The 19,963-nt window shown below is 37.5% G+C and overlaps 1 protein-coding gene across 10 annotated transcripts in view; it reads left to right on the top strand.

The window, feature by feature from the left end:
- Positions 1-2,076: 2,076 nt before the first annotated feature.
- NR3C2 (nuclear receptor subfamily 3 group C member 2) overlaps positions 2,077-19,963 on the top strand; it is a 174,555-nt gene continuing 156,668 nt past the window's right edge. For 3 of the 10 annotated variants that reach the window (XM_088132774.1, XM_088132775.1, XM_088132776.1), the window contains exons 1-2: positions 2,078-2,728; positions 10,971-12,747. In XM_088132774.1, coding sequence (XP_087988900.1) covers positions 10,973-12,747 — 1,775 coding nt within the window. In that variant the 5' untranslated portion in view covers positions 2,078-2,728; positions 10,971-10,972. Of the gene's footprint in view, positions 2,729-3,803; positions 3,825-4,636; positions 4,832-7,272; positions 7,341-9,484; positions 9,506-10,970; positions 12,748-19,963 lie in introns of those variants that run through there. The other 7 variants (XM_088132770.1, XM_088132768.1, XM_088132773.1 and 4 more) reach the window with 7 other exon arrangements.

Genomic DNA, 19,963 nt, shown 5'->3' on the forward strand with positions numbered 1-19,963 from the left:
GTTGTCTTTGAGAATGTCCTCTCTTCTTTCCCCATTTTACTTCTCTTGGCACTTTAGGGAGAAGAGAAATGAGTTAAGACAAGTTTTCCCATACTGGCTGGGGAATTCTGGGAGTTGAAGTCCACACATCTTGAAGTTGCCATGGTTGAGAAACACTGATCTAGACAATTCATAACAAATGATTATTTTTTATATAAGCAGGACATATTGGGTAATGTACTTATAAAGTGAATGGTAAGCAAAGTCCTATCAATGTGCTGGCAATGCCAGTCCAGAAGCACTGCCCCCACCACTTGGACAGCAAGAACAGGGGCAACCATGTTGCAGAAAGCTGTCTCTGATTATGTCAGCCTTACCTTCTGCTGCTCATCTTACCTTACCAGCTCAGCAATTGCTTGATTTAAATAATACCCCTGAAATCAAAATATTTCTAAACAGTGGCTGAGAATTCCCAATAGTGTAATTCCAGGAAAATACTAGCACATCTAGTTTTATAAAGTATTAATTATAACAAAAGTACTGTAACAATGGATTTGAATGTTCCCCTTAAATTCTAAGAACAATGTCTCACATTTTTTGCACCAAGAAACCCTGTCATTTTTACTAGTACAACATGGGTTATCGAGCTGTGATTTGAAAGTGTACAGGTAGTCTTTATTTAGCGACCGCAATTGAGATCAGCAACTTGTTGTTAAGTGAAGAGGTCACTAAATTAAGCTGTGACTGTGCTTATGATGTTACTTCAGCTTTCCTTTGTTTTACAGATCTGCAAAGGTCATAAATGTGAGAATTGGTTGCAAAGTTACTTTTTCATCATTTTCCTAATTGTGAATGGTTGCTGTCCAAGGCAGTCACTAAACAAGGACTACCTGCATGTGAAAGGACTTCACATAAAAATAATGAAGAAAAATATGATTCCATTTATGATGTCATGCTGTGATGTGAGCACTGGACCTGCGGTACTGTTCACTAACATGAACATGAATAATATAACTGCATCTCCAAAGCAGCACAAAACACACCCAACTCCTCATATTTAAAGGCAGCTGGTGGTCTAGAAAATAAGGCATGCTGTGACCAGAGATTTGGAGAGACCATGGCAAGACTTAGGACCAAAATGATTTTTACGTGGGCAACAGAGAAGCATCTCTACATTCCCTTTTTAAGAGAAGCTGCTGTCAACGTGAAGTGATTCATAAATGGGAGGGAGAAAAATGCCTCAGGGAGGCGGGTCCCCATCCTTGCGCCTCCCCTCAGGAGCCCGCCTTTTTTTCCCCCTCCCTTTTAGCTGAAGTTCGTATCCTAATTCAGAGAGGCGAGTAATGGTCTTCTCACGCCGAACTCTTAAAGCACAGAGCGGCACTAATATCCTTGGATTTGTTAGAACTTAAGCCTCAAATTCCTCTGAATATCTTCCGTGCCGTCCGGGCACTAAAGGCAGCCCTACAAACTTTGCAGGCAAGACGTGTCTCACTTTCCTCCAGCAGGCACGTGTATGGGCACGGGCAGGGAGGAGGATGGTTGAAAAAGAAACAAAAACCTGTTGTGTGCCGCTGGAGTGGAGCAAAGGCGGAGGGAAGAGACGGCCAGGCAGGAGTTCCGAGCAGCAAAGGCCGCGGGAACTGCCCTGCTCGTTTCTCTCTTAGCGGCAGCGCTTCCCCCCGCGTGCTACGCGGGGGTCGGCTCCGTCCGCTCGCCGGCCTGGCTGATTCCCGGGCCTCCCTCTTTTCCCCGTCCGTGCTTAAAACCACCCCCGAGCCGCTCACCGCGAGCCAAACCCTGGACGGGAAAGCCGGTCCCAGGCAGTCCGTGTGGCGCTCCGCTCTCCCCCTTCCCCTTCGTGCCAGAGGGGCGGGAAGAAGGAGGCGGAGAGGCGATCTCGTTGGCTCTCCGCGTCCGCCGCTCGCTGCGAGACAAGCCTGGAGAGAGCGCGCTCGGATCCCCCTCCCGCTCGCCGTCGTCCTCCTCCTCCTCCTTCTCCCCCCCCCCCGCTCCTTCCAGCAGCTCCGCAAACCAGGAACCAGCTCCAGCGGCAGCCCGCTGTGGGAGTGTGAGTGTGTGAAAAAAATACTGGGAAGCAGGGAGGAGGAGTGAGGAAAAAACAGCAGCGGGAGAAGGAAGGTGAAGAAGAAAGGACACACGCGCAGACTGGGCTGCTCAGAAGAGACGCCAGGGGAGGGGAAAGAAAAGTTTACACCCTCTGAAGCTGCGCGGTCTCTCTCCCACCCACCTCTTCCAGCGGCGGCGGCGGCGGCAGTGGCGCTGCAGGCGCAGACGGGAGTTTTACCTGGAATGACATAAGTTGGTTGATTTCCGCCCTCTTTTTTTTAAACAACAATTTTAAACATCGGCTGGATCCAACGCCCGATCCTCTCTCCCCGACGCCTTCCAGCCGCGGCCGGCGATGTGACAGCCAGGGACAGCCCTTCAGCCGGTCCTCCTTGCGGAGAGCTGTCACCCAGGAGGCTCGACCAAGTGGACTTCTGCGTTTCCAGCTGACCGCCCGAGGGAAGCTCGGAGGATTGCTTTTTTATCTTTTAGCCTCCGCCTCGGGAGTCCGCTGCAAGCTCCTTCCCGGGCTTGTCCGTTTCCTTCAGGATTTAACCCCAGATTTCCTCCGGATCCACCTTCGTTGCTACTCTTTCCTAATCGGCCGCTTTCTGGAGCGGACCCGGAGGGACTTGCTCCTCTGGCCATTGCACGTCGAAACGGAGGTATAAAAATGAAGGTGAGTCCAGGAAAAACCCCAAACGCCGCACCACCCTTTTGACCGGAGTCCCACGGCAGACAGGTGAAGAGAGAGAATGACCGGGGGAGCGTTTTCCTGGAGAGGAATTAAAATGTATTCCATGGAGAATAAAAGAAGGATTAGTAGGTGGCATTAGTCATATGAAGTACCCCTCTGAGCCAAAATATGCAGAAGAGGCAGTTCCAGGTCATTGCCAGCCCTCTGTATATCCAATTTAAAACTTAGCGGGCGGGGAGGGGGAATAGAGAAAGAGAGAGAGGCATCGCAGGAGCATTTCGGCCTTTGAGGGCACGGGAACTAAAGTAGCTAGTTCTTCAGCTGATTTTAGCTCCAAAAACGCGAATCAATAGGTATCAGAAGGCTAAAAACATCAAGGACGCGTGACATCTCTAATAGTCAATCTATATTTTTGAGTAGCTGGACCCCCCCTTTTGCAACAAAACAGCCTGGGGGGGGGAAGGTTTAGGGTTTTTTTTTAAATTCACTGAGCGCATTTTGCCTTTGGAAAGTGTTCTTTTGGAGTGATTTCTGTCTCGCGTGCCATTGGTGGACTTCTGCAGCTTGGCTTGCTTCAAATTTCATTAAACTTTATTTCTTTAGGATATTTTTTTTGGGGGGAGCTGGATGTTATATCGAGAGAAACGGGATTGAGAAGGGTGTGTACGCAAACGGAGGGGAGGGGGAAAGAGCTGTCTTCTGGCGGAAGGAGGGGGAATGTTAACACCGCTGCCGTTTGGGTGGTGTCGAAAATTTGGGGTGTGTGGAGTTGAGATAGTTTTCCATGAAGCCCGAAAACATGCGGCATTTTTGCACGTCCAATAAAAGGAGGGAGAGAATGTCATTGCCTTCCTAAAATATATTTAGAAACTCCGGCCACAAAGATGGAGCGTGTGATGAAATGTTTCCCAGACCTGCTAAAGGGCTGGAGTTTGGGAGTCAATTTTATGGCCCTTGCTTATCAGTCCGTGCAACTTAAAAAAAAAAAAAATCCCAAGAAGCGGTTGGCAAAGAATCTACTAGACGCAATAAAATCCAATCTGAGAACCAGAGGGCGAGTCCTTGAGCCTCTTAATAGGTTTCTGTTTGCTTTTTTTGGGGAGGGGGGGCCAAGAGGCTGCTTATTGCGCTGACAAGATGGATTATTTCCTACCTTGTTTAAACGTGGCAATTTTTCTCTGCATGACAAGAAGCTTGACTGCCCTTGCTTTCGCCAGTGGGGCTAAGGGCAGATGGGAGGGGGTTCCCCAAGCGCTTACCTTGATACAGGTGGAGATCGTGTCTGGCAGTCTTTTAGGGGCGGGCAAAGGCGACTTAGGAAGCCAGCCCCCCCCGATTCAGATCTCAGCGTGCTTTTTAAAAGGGGGGGGCGGTTGGAGGGATGCAATTCAGGAAGGACTCGCAGCTTGAGGGCGTGGGATCTAATTCTAACTCTCGTTCAGAGGCCGGACTGAGCGGGTTTCCCTTTCCGAGGTTGCCTGTATCCCTCTGTTGTAGTAGTAGTTATTATGAAAGTTGTTAGTTGTATACGTCGGCGAACGTTTCAAAGATTCATTCCCAAATCTCACTTTTCCCGGCATTGATAAGAGGGAGGGGAGGGAATTTACAGCTTCCCCCGTGGAAGCGAGGCTAGCCGCTCAGCTACCTGAGCTCTACAGCTTTAAGAAGAGATACATTTTCTAGCTTGTGTCGCAGCAACTTTGTATCAGTCATGTCGCCTGCCGGGTGACTGACAAAAGGGCTTGTCCAATGGAGGTTCGCTACGGACTCCGATATCGTGGCTCCGCTCCTCTCGTCGACCAATCGAGGAGAAGGAGAGGAGGAACCTCATCCTGAACTTTATCTGAGCATGTGACATGTTTTTAAAAGGACTTGGCACCTTAGCGCGCCCCCCACCCACACCCTGCTTTTCCTGCTGCCATGCACGGTGTCGGTGGACCAGGGAAATTTGGGATTAAGAGTCCGTTATGAAGAATAAATTCGCCCTCGTTCCTTTTTCAGTTCCAAGCTTTGGGATTTTTTGATCGTGGATGTGGACTTTAGGTGGATGACACTTGGGGGAGAGGTGAGGGATAGCACTTGGAGGTCTGTACAGATATTGCAAGTGTGCTGGGGAAATTCTGACGGTTGAAATTGTAGAGAGGGGACAGACCAACCAACTCAAGGTTAAGGAGCTGGAAATTAGGAAAGGATGACGTGAGATATTTATACCTGTCTCAGGACAGGGCAAATTTTTGCATCAGGTGTTCCTCCAGACTGTCTAATTTTAACTCTCAACAATTAATTTGCAGATTCCCTACTATGAGATCTTCAGGAGAAAAAGTATCTCCCATAATACCCTGTTGTAATAGAATAGGATTTTCAGCTAAAATGCAAGTGTCAAAATATGTGTTTGGAAAGGCAGAATGTGTTAGATAACAGTCCAGAACCTGAAGGAAGAAACGGTTGGTTTTAGGATGCTTTGCCTGGATGTGAAGGTGGCATGCTATGCTGTGCGGGACTTGATGCTTCTTTAGGAAGTAGGTTAAGTTGGGGACTTCGAGGTGGGTTTTCTGCTATGCTATTACTATTACTTACTTAAATTCATTGGCTGCCCAACTCCGGTGGGCTCTGGGCGGTGTAAATGTTAAAACGTTAAAAGATAGTAGAAGCTGAGTTAGTAGCCCAGCCTGAGGTGCAAAATAAATACTAGCACATATTTCAGGAATTAGTAAAGGTTCCATGCACTCCCGTGTAGAGTATGATTTTTTTATAGTTGCATGCACATTTTCTAAATTTCAAATTGATAATCTGAATAGCTCTACCATAGCTTTCCTTGATTTCCGTTTAAGCAAAGCATAAATATTCGAAAACTTTGTAGAATTAATTTCAAATAAATTTGTGTGCAGGAAGATATTCTTAAACATTTTTTATGAATTTATTAGATGTACTGTATACCTTACTTTCTTTCAAGTTGTAAAGGCAACATGCATAGCATCGTTTAAAATTCTAAATTGGTAGGCTTGATAAGGTGGCTTTGTATTTTGAACCTTAGTTTAGAAATTGAATTTGCATTATTTTATCATACTGGAAGATAACATTCAAGTTCTATTTACAAATGCATCCATAGATAAGCCAGGTGATGTGATTGGATATCGTTTCAGATAATTATGCATTGTATGGATTGGTCAGAATGAAGAGGCAGTGATTGAGTTGTCTGAACTGTATGTGTTTTAATGCTTGTAGATTAGGCCAAATGAAAGTGTTGTTTCAGTTTTGCTCATTTATATTGTAAAACAGAAATCTAATGACTCAATGGAATAATCAGAAATGTACCTAAATTTCTGTCTTGGAAACCCCAGATTAACTCATATTTGTGTGATCTACCTAATACCCTAGCATCAACCCTACCAGGTGATTTATACATAGGCCACCTCTATTGTTCATCAAACTCAAGATGCTACAGTGGGGATGAGGCAGAGAAGTAATGTGGTGATTCAGTATGCTGGGACCTGAGTTCTTGGGAAAATAATTATTAGTATCTTGAATTATAGAAGACAAAAAGAATTACTTTGGTATGATTAGTAATGAAAATTCACTGGAAGACCTGGTTGCAAGTTGCTTTCAGCCTGTTGGTAAGGCATGTTCTAAGGTAGCACTTGATAATGTAACTTAGGAAGTCCTAAACTCTATGGGAAAGGGTTACAGGTTTTGATTGCTGATGCCACTGTTAAAAGGTAGGCTTCTGTGTTCTAAACCACTGGAAGCTTCTAAATATAGGTAGTCCCCAGGTTAGGAATGCCCGGTTTACAGATGACCCATAGTTGAGAACGGAGCCTATTGTAGCAAAATTTGAGTTAAATACACAATGGTTCGAGTTCATTACACAACACTACTTATACAATATTATACAATAATACTGTTCCAGCTTACATACAAATTCGACTTAAGGACAGACCTTGGGAACGGAACTCTTTCTTAAACTGGGGACTACTTGTAAACATTTTAGAGCATATTACAGATACATACTTTTTGGTTTAAGTTAAGATACTTGTATTATAGTTCCAGGACACCAGATAAAAGCCTGCATGCAAATTCGTGAGTCCGAAATTCCAGATACTAGCATTTTTTGTTCCAAATCATGAGGCCTGCTAATGCTTTAGTTTTGTCTGGGTTGGGGAAAAAAAAAACACCCAGAAACAAAAGCATACATTAATGTCTTTGCCTGAGCAAACTACAGTTAGAGGTAGCAAGGGCACAGAGAGTTAAATAGAATAAAAATATTAAGGTTCAACTAAAGAATATTAATCTCCAGTTGAACCATTAACCAATATCATAAGCAGATTTTCAATTCTGTATGCATTGCATTGAGGTAGACAGCTGATACTTTTGAGTGAATTGTTCTCTTATTAAGAAATCATCTGTTCTCCTTATGAAAAATCTGTCCTCATTTTTGTAAGTCAGATATTTGAAATGTTGCATTAGGTTTATTCTTAACTAATTTTTCCTAATATCATGTGTAATATAATTTTTTTGTTTAACTTCAGGAGAAGTTGAATGATGTCATACAAATTTGGTAGATATATATGCCATGGTTTTCTACAAGTGGCTTAATGTGAGTTAATCAATTTGTTATTAGTAATTTATGAGCATAATGTTTTACATGCTTTGTCATCATTGGGTTTTGTAAGGTTATAGAAATGTCTTTAATGTTTACCATTTTTAAAAAATATTTATAGTAGCATATAAATATTTCTTTATTTTCAGAAAATAGAATGGCACATTTGTCAGATTGGGGCAAACATGACTGTTTTATGTCTGATTTTTTCAATGTGTATGTATTCAAGTGAATAATTTCTGTTACTTCATGTAAATAGGATTGATATTAAAGAGAAAAAAACTGAATTAAATAACTGAAAGAGCAGGTGATTGACAATATGTCAAAGATGACTAAAGAGAAAACAAATTAATGCTTGTATGAGAAGGTGTGAATTTGGCAAAGAAAATGTGAATGCCATTTATCCAAATTAGAATATAAAGGTAATTAGTCCACTTGAATGGCATTTATTTTGGATAACTATGTCTTAGAGATTTCTTATTAAAAAAACATTCAGGTGACTTCTTTATTATTATTAGAATATTACAAAAGAGGAACAGTTAATTCTTTTTCAGTTTTAAAACTTTAATTCTGTTGTACAGCAGTGATAGATCTTTTAATGTGGGTATTTTTTTGCTGCTCAATTGGAATGTGATATATTGAGCTTTGGGCTGCAATCCCGTAGAAATAAACTCCATTGAATGAATATAATTTATTTCTGGATTTTGTAGTATAGAATGATTCCTTAATTATGTGAAGAATAGAAACTAGGCTGTTATAAACTTACTTTCTTCACTTTGCTTAACATTGCTTGCTGTGAAAAGGAATAGCGTGATAGTTATATGTGCATGCTTTGTGGTAGTCTTCCCAATCTTGTACCTTTCCATATTGTTGAATATGATTTCCATAATTTCCTAAATGTTTTGAAAAACAATAAGAAATAATAAGTCTCAATCAATCCAAGGGAATTATTGCTTAAATATGCATAGGATTATGCTGCATGAATACAAACATGTACATTTACCTCTTTAGAATTCCTTCTAAATATTGTGGTACTTCTGAATAAGGGATTCAGGGATTGGATTGGGCTGATGAAATATTACCCTGATTATTACAACTTCTATTACAACAAATTAAAATGTTGTATATACTAATTACAAATATTATCCTGATTATTACGACTTCTATCACAACTTTTTAAAGCTCACCAAAAATTTAAATATCAGCTGGACTAAAAAGATTTAGAAAGATTAGCAATTGATAAACAGCAGAAGCTCAGTTTAGTTTTGATGTACTATACAAATGTTTGGCAGTGGTAATCAGTGGATTACCCAAAATTCATTTCCCAAGATATGTTTTCCGTGTGTTTGATGTGGCATATACAGAGTGCATAGCTGATAACAGTCAGTTGCATTCTACTTTAATTGTCAGCAGTTTGAAAGTAAAGTCTACGAATGTGTGCTCTGTTTCAACCAGATTTAAGGTTCAAGTGTATTAAAAAAAAGTTCTGTAAATCTATATCTTGCTAAATTTTCATATCTTGCTTTTCCAAATCTCTGTGCCAGTGTTGCAGCTGTCCCTAATGGTTCCCCACTCCTTGACCAATGCTGCTGCTTAGTTAAAGAAATTTGTGGCAAAGCTGATGTTTATTGATGATCAAATCGCTTTGGCCTACAGGACGCATTATCTTCTCAAGTGAATATGGTTCAATAATTTGCGTGGACTTTCCCAATACCATTGACTGCATTATTACTGCTCTCAAATGCAAATGCACAGACAAGCATACCGCCTTAGATATGAAAGGCCATGAATTTGAATGCGCAGGGTTAATTGTCTTGCCCCACTGTCTGCTGAGTTTACCCAGTTGGTTAGATGTCTACATAGATGTTTAGATAAGTATTCAGGATCCTTCAGAAAGCAAACTTCCTTTGGTATATGCTGAAAGTCACCCTTATAGAAGTGTTAAAGCAGCAGTTCTTAAACTGGGAATAATTTGGGCATATTCTGGGTGTAATGGAACGATTTGTAATTGCTTGTTTGTGATTCAAGGATCCAGTTTGGGAGAGCTGCTGCTGAGACACTTGTTAAAACAAGAGAGTTCTTTTGTTGTTGTGAGGATAACAACATTATTTGAGGCTGGGAAAAGGGGTCACTGGGTTAACAGTAAAGGATTTCACTATAAGGTGGGTGACTGTTTTATTGCTATAACATTATATTCAAATTATTTGCATATCTATATTAAAATACTGAATTCAGAAAATGTATCATTGATGTGTAAGGTACGTTCAGTGTTGTACTCTAAGGGAGCAGTGTAGGCACTCTTTTAGTTAGTGGTACCATTTTCTGTCATTTATGGAAGTGATTGTTTTTTCCATTCATCTTGGGGGTATATATTTCTATTGGAGTTAAGGTGAAACTTTAACCACAGCTATTTTTTAAATTAACATTAAATAGATTCTTTAGCATGGACTATATTCATAGAAGCACATAAAGTTTAAGCTAAATTAATAAATCAGGCCTATATATATATATATAATAAAAATAAAAATATGGTAAGTATGTTTCCAAAACACATTTCTCCAGCATACAATGCGGTGCTTCTTGGTGAATGTAGAAAAAACGGTTTTAAATGATATAGCATATGTTTTATGTGTTTAAAGTAGGAAGTTGAGTGCTTGGAAATTCAAGTAAACGTTGAAGGAAATTTTGTAGAGTTGTATTTCTTTATAGAACATTCTGAGCTATTTAGAGTTGGGGTGAATCATATGTCTATGTAAAATAGTCAACATCTGTTCAACCCAAATAATAAAGTTATAAATCTTCTTTAATAGAAGTATTTCATTTATGTGATTATAAATATAGCTTTGCATTATATATAAAACAATAATTTACTCTTTAGGGCTCCAGAGAACAGGCACATTGTGCTTATTATGTAGATTATTGAACAATATCAACATTGCCATATATAACAATGTATATGAAATAATTTACTTGCAGCATAGTTTGGATTCATGCATTCACTCAGTATATTTTCTACAGTAAAGGGACCGTGCCCCTTGTTTATTTACCACAATATATTTAACACAAATGATTGTATTCTGATGTTAAGAAATGATGGGAAATGTAAGGCATCGTTTGCACTGGAGATCTTTGTTTTAAGATTCTTAAGATGCAGCTGCAAATTGGAGTGGATTGGGGGAAATAAAGAAACTTGCTAGGTGGGAAATATTAAAATGTAATACTCATTACCAATATACATTTTAAAACAACTAAGTCACGTACTTCAGTAAAACCTAAAAATAAAAATGAAATATACTCTGAGGTCATTTTATTTACCATCAGTAGCACAGAAAATGAAATAATTGTACAAAAGTTACATTTTTGGCGTATACATTTTTTTAAAAATCCCTAAGATAAATAGATAGATTACAAAATAATAAATTATTTGTTGGTTAATTATTAGCCATTAAAATAGAGCATGAATAGCACAATCCCATGGTCATTTATTTGAAATGATTTTTAAGAATGTTCAGTAAGTTTTACTCTTACTTAAACATGTCAAGGAGCGCAGCCTCAGTTCTTTAAAATGCGAGAGTATTGACATATGCATATATATTTATATATAAATTTGCTGTTTCCTTCTGCTAGATATGGAGACCAAAGGCTATCGCAGTTATTCAGAAAGCCTAGATATGGAGAGACGCTGGAGTCAAGGTTCACAATCTATGGACTACACTCCTGCAGGAGCAGAAGAGCAGTCTGAAGAGAGTAATAACTATATGGAGATCGTAAATGTGAGCTGTGTTTCTGGTGCTTTTCCAAATGCCAGTTCTCAAGGAAGCAACAAAGAAAAACCTGAGATAATTTCTTGTCTTCAGCCAGATCATAGTCAGCCTGGTATTTTAACCTCTGACATAAAAACTGAGTTAGACTCCAAGGAACTTTCTGCAACGGTAGCTGAATCAATGGGTTTATACATGGATTCTGTAAGAGATGCTGATTTTACCTATGATCAGCAAAGTCAACAAGGAAGCTTAACTTCTGGAAAGATGTATCAAAATGTTGAGCAACTAGTAAAACTATATAAGGAGAATGGCCATCATACCTCTCCCTTGAACACCCCAAGTAGGTCCTTGAGACCTCTAATATCAGACTGTTCAAGCTCTGTGAATGGTGGTATTGTGCCATCTATCATCAAAAGTCCTAGAGTGTGTCAAGAGAAGAATCCTTCTGATTGTAGTCCTCAAAGCATGACTCCCTCAGTATGCAGCCCTCCTGGAATTAGTTCTGTATCCTCAACTACTCCTACTAACTTTGCAAATTTCACCGTAAATAGTCCAGTAAACCAGGGAACACCTTTGCCATGCTCACCCAACATTGAAAACCGAGGTTCAATGTTGCACAGTCCTCCACATACTAGCAATGTGGGATCTCCTCTTTCTAGTCCTATAAGTAGCATGAAATCGCCTATTTCAAGCCCTCCTAGTCACTGTAGTGTGAAATCTCCAGTTTCAAGTCCTAATAACATTACAATGAGATCCTCAGTATCCAGTCCTGCAAATATGAACTCAAGGTGCTCTATTGCCAGCCCTTCCAATGCCAACAATAGATCCACTCTTTCTAGTCCTGCAGTAAGCACTGTGGGATCTTCAATGTGTAGTCCTGTAAATGGTGCAGTTACTTTTCCTGTATCTAGTACATCAGTTGGACCTGGTGCAGCTCAAGACATGGTTCCTAGTCCAGATTCAAAAGAGAATAAAGGTGCTTCAGAAATTCTATTTCCTAAAATAGAGGAAATAGAAAATGCCATCCCTACCAGTGAAGTAGCTAATCAGATTAATATTGCTCAGTTTATAAAACCTGAACCAGAAGGGATATTTAGTAGCTCATGTCTTGGAGAAAATAACAAAATCAATTCCGATTCTCCATTTTCAGTATCGATAAAGCAAGAATCGGCTAAACATTCTTGTTCTGGTGCTTCTTTTAAAGGGAATCACACTGCAAATCCCTTTCCATTTATGGATGGATCATATTTTTCTTTCATGGATGATAAAGACTACTATTCTCTTTCTGGGATTTTAGGACCACCTGTTTCATCATTTGATGGCACATGTGAAGCTAGTGGGTTTCCAAATTCAGGTCTATCCATAGGAATTAAACAGGAGCCTGAGGAGAACAACTACTATCAAGAAAGTACTCTACCATCTTCTGCCATTGTTGGGGTGAATTCAGGTGGACAATCATTTCACTATAGGATTGGCGCTCAAGGCAGAATAGCTTTATCACGGCCTGTTGGTAGAGAGCAGTCTTTTCAGCATATGAGCTCATTTCCTCTAGTGGAGTCATGGAAGTCACATTCTGAATTGTCTGGAAGAAGAAATGATGGGTATCCAGTTCTAGAATACATTCCAGAAAATGTGTCAAGGTAGGTTTGCTTCATTACTTATTACCTAAAGAGAAAAAAGTATCTACCGTAATACATTTTTTTATGCTACTGTTCTTCAGAACTGATTATTTAGATATATTACAACATGTATTATTAAAATATTGGTCAGTTTACCGTATAAACATGCTATATTTTATTGCTGGATGTTATATGTGGCATAATGGTTTCCAAGCTTTTCCTTTGTTTATTTATTCACTTAAAACGTGTATGCTGCCTACTCATAAGACTTTAGGCAGCTTATAAAGAAAGCAGGTTTCCTGGTTATGTAGATAACCATATTGTTATTAAACATGTTTGTGGTCCCTCATTATGCCGAGGTTGACAAAACAACATCTATAAGCACCACTGCACACAGGAAGCTTCTCAGCCTAACAGAGGTTCTAAAAATATATTTGAAATATTTTAAGGGTATGAAAAATGTCTGAAATGTTATGAGAGCACCAAATCTTTCAAGATTTCAGTAACCTTGCCTGAAACATGACAGTTTTCATGGTGTTTGCGGTCTTTGTGAGATTTTTTTTTTAATCTCATTTTAGTACCATTTATTACCATTAAGAAAATTGCATTCTCTCTCCCTGCTGCCACCACAGACCCACACTGGATAGGTAGTTGGTTAGCAAAACATAGTCTGGGGTAATGAGTGTTGGATATTGACATTGAAAAGGAAATTCACTGAATTATCCAAGTCAGATAATGGTTTATGTTAGATAAACCATTTAGTGGTTGTACTGCATAAGATTTCACTGGCGAAATTTAAAAATGAGTTGCAAAACCCTTCAGCAACATTATTTCCTTATTTTTACTGCAAGGATTGTTATTAACTGTAGGTATTTTCAAATGCTTCCTGCAAATAGAAAGGTAGCAAAGATTAATAGCTTTAATTAAGGGCTGTAGCATAGAGCAGTTTTGCCCATTTACAACACTGTGTGATTATTGTTTTCATAAGAAAAGAATAATTTTACATAGGAGACTGAAATCATAAGTTGGTTTAATCAAGGCTTGCTCCACTAAACCTTTTTATAGTCTTAATAGTGGTAGAGAGAGAATTCTTGTATTATACTACAGGAGTGACTACTGAGAAACCTATTTTGATGTACCTCCCATTGCCAGTGACATGACAGCAAAGATCTTTCCTTTGTACTGCTCTTCCTGGATCTTTCTTTACTCTCCAGTGGTTGCTTTTCTTTTCTATTGCCTTGTTAGATTTTTTTTTCCAGTTTTCATTAATATATTTCTCACTAGTGCCTTTATTATCCTATGTCCATTGACACATGAAACATCAATACATACAATTTAATGTTGATGCCATACTTAAAATGAAGATAGTCTGAGACAATAGAGAAGAATAGAGCCTGTTCAGTACTGAAAGATGCTTTCCATTGCCTTATGGTGCCTGCCATTGCCAAGTAGTTTTTTCACTCAGTGAGATTCCATATACTCCATGAGGCTTCTGGACAGTTTATGAGAAAGAGTGATCTAAAATGGAAAGGGGAAAGGATCATGTACACCTTTTCACAGCGGTGATTCCTAAAACAACTCCTTCCCAAATCAATTTTTAATGAACTAATAAGCAAACAATGGCACCCAATCTTAGCTACCTTATTTGAATATAATGTGTAATTAGGCTATTACAGATAATTTATTAATTTATTCTTCAATAGCACTGTAATGCCAAAGATTTACAACCCTACTTGTGGATTTCAAGTTTTTTCTTTTTACTGTTGCATTCGTTATTGTTATTTCTTTATATCTCTTAGTTGAAGAATGCTCATTTTTTGAAACCTGATTTTATGAATTAAAAAAAAAAGTTTCTATTACAACCTTCAACATCGCATTCAATAATACATCTCTCTCTCTCTCTCTCTCTCTCTCTCTCTCTCTATATATATATATAAAATTAAAGCTTTTGAATTCCATTCTTATATTTCTGCCTCTACCAACACTTCAACATTTATCTTTGAAAATTTTTGAAAAAACTGAAATATTGCTATTTTAAAAAGATACTTTCTTCTATATGAGTTCTACTATAATATGTGCTTAGCATATTCTATTATTGTTATATTTTATTATTTTATTATACATTTTAATTATTTTTTTCACTTATTGATTTATAATTAAATAATTATACTACTGGATCATTTTACTATTAAATTATATTATGCTAGTATAATAGATATTTCACTCATAACTTAACAAACAAAACCTAAACATGAGGGCACTTCAAGTGACAAATTTAGTTTTATTCCCAGTTTTGTCTCTATAGAATGGATGAAGCATACTATTTCTTCTTTGAGGAGGACGTTCTTATTAATGCAGTCACTGGGTTTCTATGGTACATTTAATACATTTCTGACTACTAGTCATTCTATCAAGTTGTTTCCTAGTGCATTTGCATGAATGTCTGAATGGAATTAGAATGTCTTATGTCCTTATATAGTGGAGCAAAATGAACCTTTTCTATATTTTGTCCTATGGCATGATATAAGATTGCTTGAAAATATTGTCCAAAACATACCTAATTGTGCAGAGTATTCAGATTAAATTAGTTTGGTTAGAATGGGATTATATGGACTGGAGTTTTGGTACAATAATATATGGTTTACAGGTAGTCCTCATTTAGTGACTGCCTTGTTTAGTGACCATTTGAAGTTATGACAATGATGAAAAAGTAACTTTACAATCAGTCCTCACATTTACGACCTTCGCAGGTTTGTAAAGCAAAGGAACACTTAAGATCATAAGCATAGTCACAATTTCACTCAGCAACTACTTTGCTTAATGACTGAATTGCTGGTGCCAAATGTGGTCATTAAACAAGGACTACTGTATGCTGGTACATTACTGATATTGCTATTATTTTGGATTTAACTTTGTTACCTGATTATATTTTAGTATTGTGTCTGAACAGCATATATTAAGTTATAGGAAGGAAGGTCCCAGTTTAACTTACATAAGAGAACAGCAATTTGTCAGTGGTAAATATGATGAACTTCCCTTCCCTGAATGTATTCCAGCAGAAACTGGAATCTGATACTTTAATTTGGATTGAGGTTGCATGTTGTGTCTCCATAGGCCCTTTCAACTCTGTCGTTTTGAGATTCTATATCTACATAAATTAATTAGATTCCGTAATATTTCCTGTAACACTTCAGTCCATGGAGATGATGTGATTTGATAGTTTGATTTTGCGGTAGCTTCTAGATTTGAAGAATCAGTGATACATCAAATGATTTGACTGTGGTAATTGTACTGGAGTTGCTAGTACTTTCTGAAGAGATAGAGTCTGAAATAAGCATGCAAAACAATTTAGTTAGAAAAATAACAAAAATAAGCACATATAATCTTTCAGAATGGAGGATACTAATTCTATTCCAAAATAATTAAGGTATTATCATGTTAACTGGAAATCTGAAATTAGATTCACATGTGGCTCAAGCTATCCTTCCATATCTGTATAATTTTTCCTCAAAACAAGGACCTGAAATGTGTCCTTAAAGCTACCAGTTCTTGACTGCAAAACTCCAGAGGATCACGAGATGGCAGCAGAGGGACACTGAAAATGCTTTGTTGTCATGTAGTGGTTGTCTGGATTTTAGCAGCCAAATGTAGTAGCCCTCTATGTCCATAATGTATAATTCCTCTGAATTTAGGGCTGAATGAATGTCTAACCAACCATTTGTGACAAGGTCGGTTTTCTGTAAAAAATTGAATCAGAAAAATTTCTAATGCCTTGATGATTTTTAAAAGGTATTTTTAGTGAGTAAAACTATCATGCTACACTGTGTTTTACATGATGCATAAATATTTTATAATAGTTAATGCTCTAGAATTGAAGGTTATTGATTATAGGAAAAATCAGTCAAGTCCACTTCATTTAGCATTAAATGGAATGTAAATTCAATAGCATACTTGTTTGAATTTAATAAGTAAAAACCAAAAGGACACTAATGTTAACACCTAAAGAGATGTGATTACATATGTAGGCATAATCCAGGTTCAAGTGTCTAAAAAAATATTTAGAAGTCTGAAGCAGTCTAGTTTTATAGGCATTATGATTTTATAAAAAAATGAAAAATTGCATTTTGTGAAATGGAAACTCTTCCATAAAAAAAATGAAGCAATAAAATTTTTATTTCACATTATTACTGATTCTCCTTGGGTTGGCGATAAGGAGTTGACCTCATTTTGAAAACCTGGATTGCCACTTCCTATAGTTATTTGAGTTGAAAAAATGGTTTTTGATCTCAGATGATCATAGCATCTTTCTGTTGATAATTATTTAGAAATTTCATAGAGAAATTGTCAAAAGTTACTATATTTTGCATTAAAACACCTGTCTTTAACCAGAATTGTGAGGATGTTTCATTAATCAGTCATGCATGTGGAATGATTAGAGCTTTTATTCTTCTTGGTTCATGAAAAAGATTTAGAAGTGGAACAAATTATTAATAAAGAGAGACTTCCTGTGTTGGTAGGCAGTTTTTCTACTGTTTATTGTTTATGAATAATAAAAATCAAATGTATTCAGATCTAATTTAAAACTGACTTATTCGATCAAGGTCATTTTTCTATTGATGTTAATGAATTTATTATTTGTAAGACAGATGATTTTTCTTATGCAAACATCATTTTACAAGTTTGTATTTTTAAAAATAGGTTAGGAACATATACAACTTTTCTGCATTAGAAACTGACGTCCTACTTCTTTTGCTTTTGTGTAAGATCATGCCAATGGAATAAAGAGATGTATTGTAATTAATAATATGCAAAATTAGTGATAGAAGGTGAAAACATATTGTAATATCCTCTGCTCTGTTTGGAATTTCTAGAAATCTCAAAACTGCCCATTATTTTAGGAAATGCTATGACATTTCTGCATAATTATTTTTAATAGCTTTTGAGGCCTTGTAATTGAATAGGTACATCATTTCATTAAGAGCTTTTTCATGACTATTCCATTTTATAAGACTAGAAGTTCAAAGCCACACAATGAATAAGTGGAATCTCTGTATGTTTTCATGTTCATCTGGAGGACAAGGTCACTGTTAATAATATAGTCTTTACAGTTTTTAAACATATCCTGAAGTAAAAACACTTAAACATTCAGTTATACTCATTCTCAGTGGAGCAGTAATTATTCTCAGAGTTTCTCCTTGATTTTCTCTTGTTGTACTCTTAAGGCTGTCATGCCAGAAAACCAGGAAACTGTTATTTCCTGCTGATCAGCTGATCAGGGAAGGGAACAGAAGAAGAATATGTGTGATACAAGAAGAAGCATGCTCGTCAGAAAGCATAAACTCTCTTCAATAGTATCTTGAACTGGAGCATCAGTGTGGAAGTTGGATTGTTAACTCCTCTCTGAAAGATTCCTGTATCTCTAGAGAGTTTGGAAACAAATTAGTGGCTTTTATAATGCTGCAAATATTTCTGGACTTAGTTCCCAATTAAATTCCAAATAATATTTCCTCTCCCCAACTCCTGAAATCTGTATAAGCTTTTGAAATGCCTTATTTTGGTTATTAAACAAGGTTTAAAGCCAGAAAATGTTATGCATGTCACTTCAGTTACTGAACAATATATGAAAAGTCAAAATACAATGTTTTATTAAAATGTTCATCTGAGTGAGCAGAGTTTTAAACTTGTGAGAATGCCAGAGACTTAATTTTCAAAAGCGGTTTAGGGAATGTGACAGTTACTTGGAAGAAAAAAAAAAACAATAAAACTGAAGGGACTGGCCTTTTGCACAGCTTCAGGAAAACCTTTTTACTTAAAAAAAGAAGCTATTTACCTGTAAGTTTACAGATAATGCAATATTGTAGATAAGGTAGATTCTTGATGTTATTGTCAAAAAGGATTTCGCACATTGGGTAGGATCCAGTCTGATTTTAGTGGTGCAGCCCTAAACTCATATACCTGCGAAAAAGACCTGTGAAATATATGCTAGAGCACCGGAGAATAAATCAGGAATCCCAGCTCTGCATTCTATAGCAAATATAGTCATTGTGGTGTCATGGTTAGGGATTGGACTAGCAGTAGTGACACGTACGTTCTAGTCCATTCAGCCATGATAATTCACTGGATGACTTTAGGATAGTCACTCTTTCTCAGCCCAACAAAGCTCACTGGATTTTTGTAAATCAAAGAAAGAGACCAAATATAAATATATATTGACTTGCTGATTTACAAATACTTATACCCATATTTTGATTATAATTATTTACTTGCTTATAAACCACCTTTGATATTCCAATCATTGTGCAAAGCTTAAAACATAAAGCTGGATTGTATAGGCTTACAATCTTCTGGTACAAAAGGAGAAATGGAGGAAGAGAAAGTATGATGAAGAGAAAAAGGTATCAAAGAAAGCTCGCATTCTAGTTAAGGGATGGATGAACCATATGTGTTTCAAATCTACCATAATACTTACTCAGGATTCAGTCCAGAAAAATAGCTTCTTAATAGTCTTTGGTATCCTGGCTTGTTGCAGAGGCCAGAGAATGTACCTTTTCACCTTTGTGGTCCAAGGGCAGCTATCACGACAATGATTCCATGACTTTTATTTTTTCTAAGGTTTCTGCCCCTTTCTAATTGCCCTATTTTCTACTCAAGGAACAACTTAAATTATAGATACAATCCCTTGTTCTTTCAAGCAGATATTTGCAGTGTTGCAAACTCTGCAAATATTTAACTTGAGTATGCACAAGTTGAAAAATAGGTTAAGGGCAGCAATGGTCTCTTTTTGTTTGGATTTTGTTCTTCACTTTCAAAAATCAGATTCTGACTTTTACCCAAAATTTGTCAACTAGGCAATTATATTAGCCAGTCATTTTAAAACTCTTTTTTTTAAATGCATTATTAAGAGGCCATTACAAAATCTAATGTGGTATGCTCTCATATTTGTTCCCTGTTTCTGGATACTTTTTTCCTGTACAGTAGTGTTATACCTCTTTTATGAAGCTTGTCATTTTCATAAAACTATGCATATTGAAGTACCCTATGCCCTGCAGGAATGGGAATTGCATGTAGGAATTTTATAAATTGCTGAGAGAAATGATAGACTTTATTTTAAAATATTACTTGCTTTTGTGGAAAAAAGATCTCTGTGTTTATGCTGGCTGAGTCTCGTGGGCCTTGCTGAGGCAATCACATTTACAATAACTGCCAAATGAGAATGTCCATATTGATTTTTAGATTC

Source organism: Python bivittatus, unplaced genomic scaffold (genome assembly GCF_059951505.1).
Source record: "Python bivittatus isolate LINGU-HERP-01145 unplaced genomic scaffold, Pbiv_v1 ctg000070_np1212, whole genome shotgun sequence".
Lineage (NCBI taxonomy): Eukaryota > Metazoa > Chordata > Lepidosauria > Squamata > Pythonidae > Python > Python bivittatus.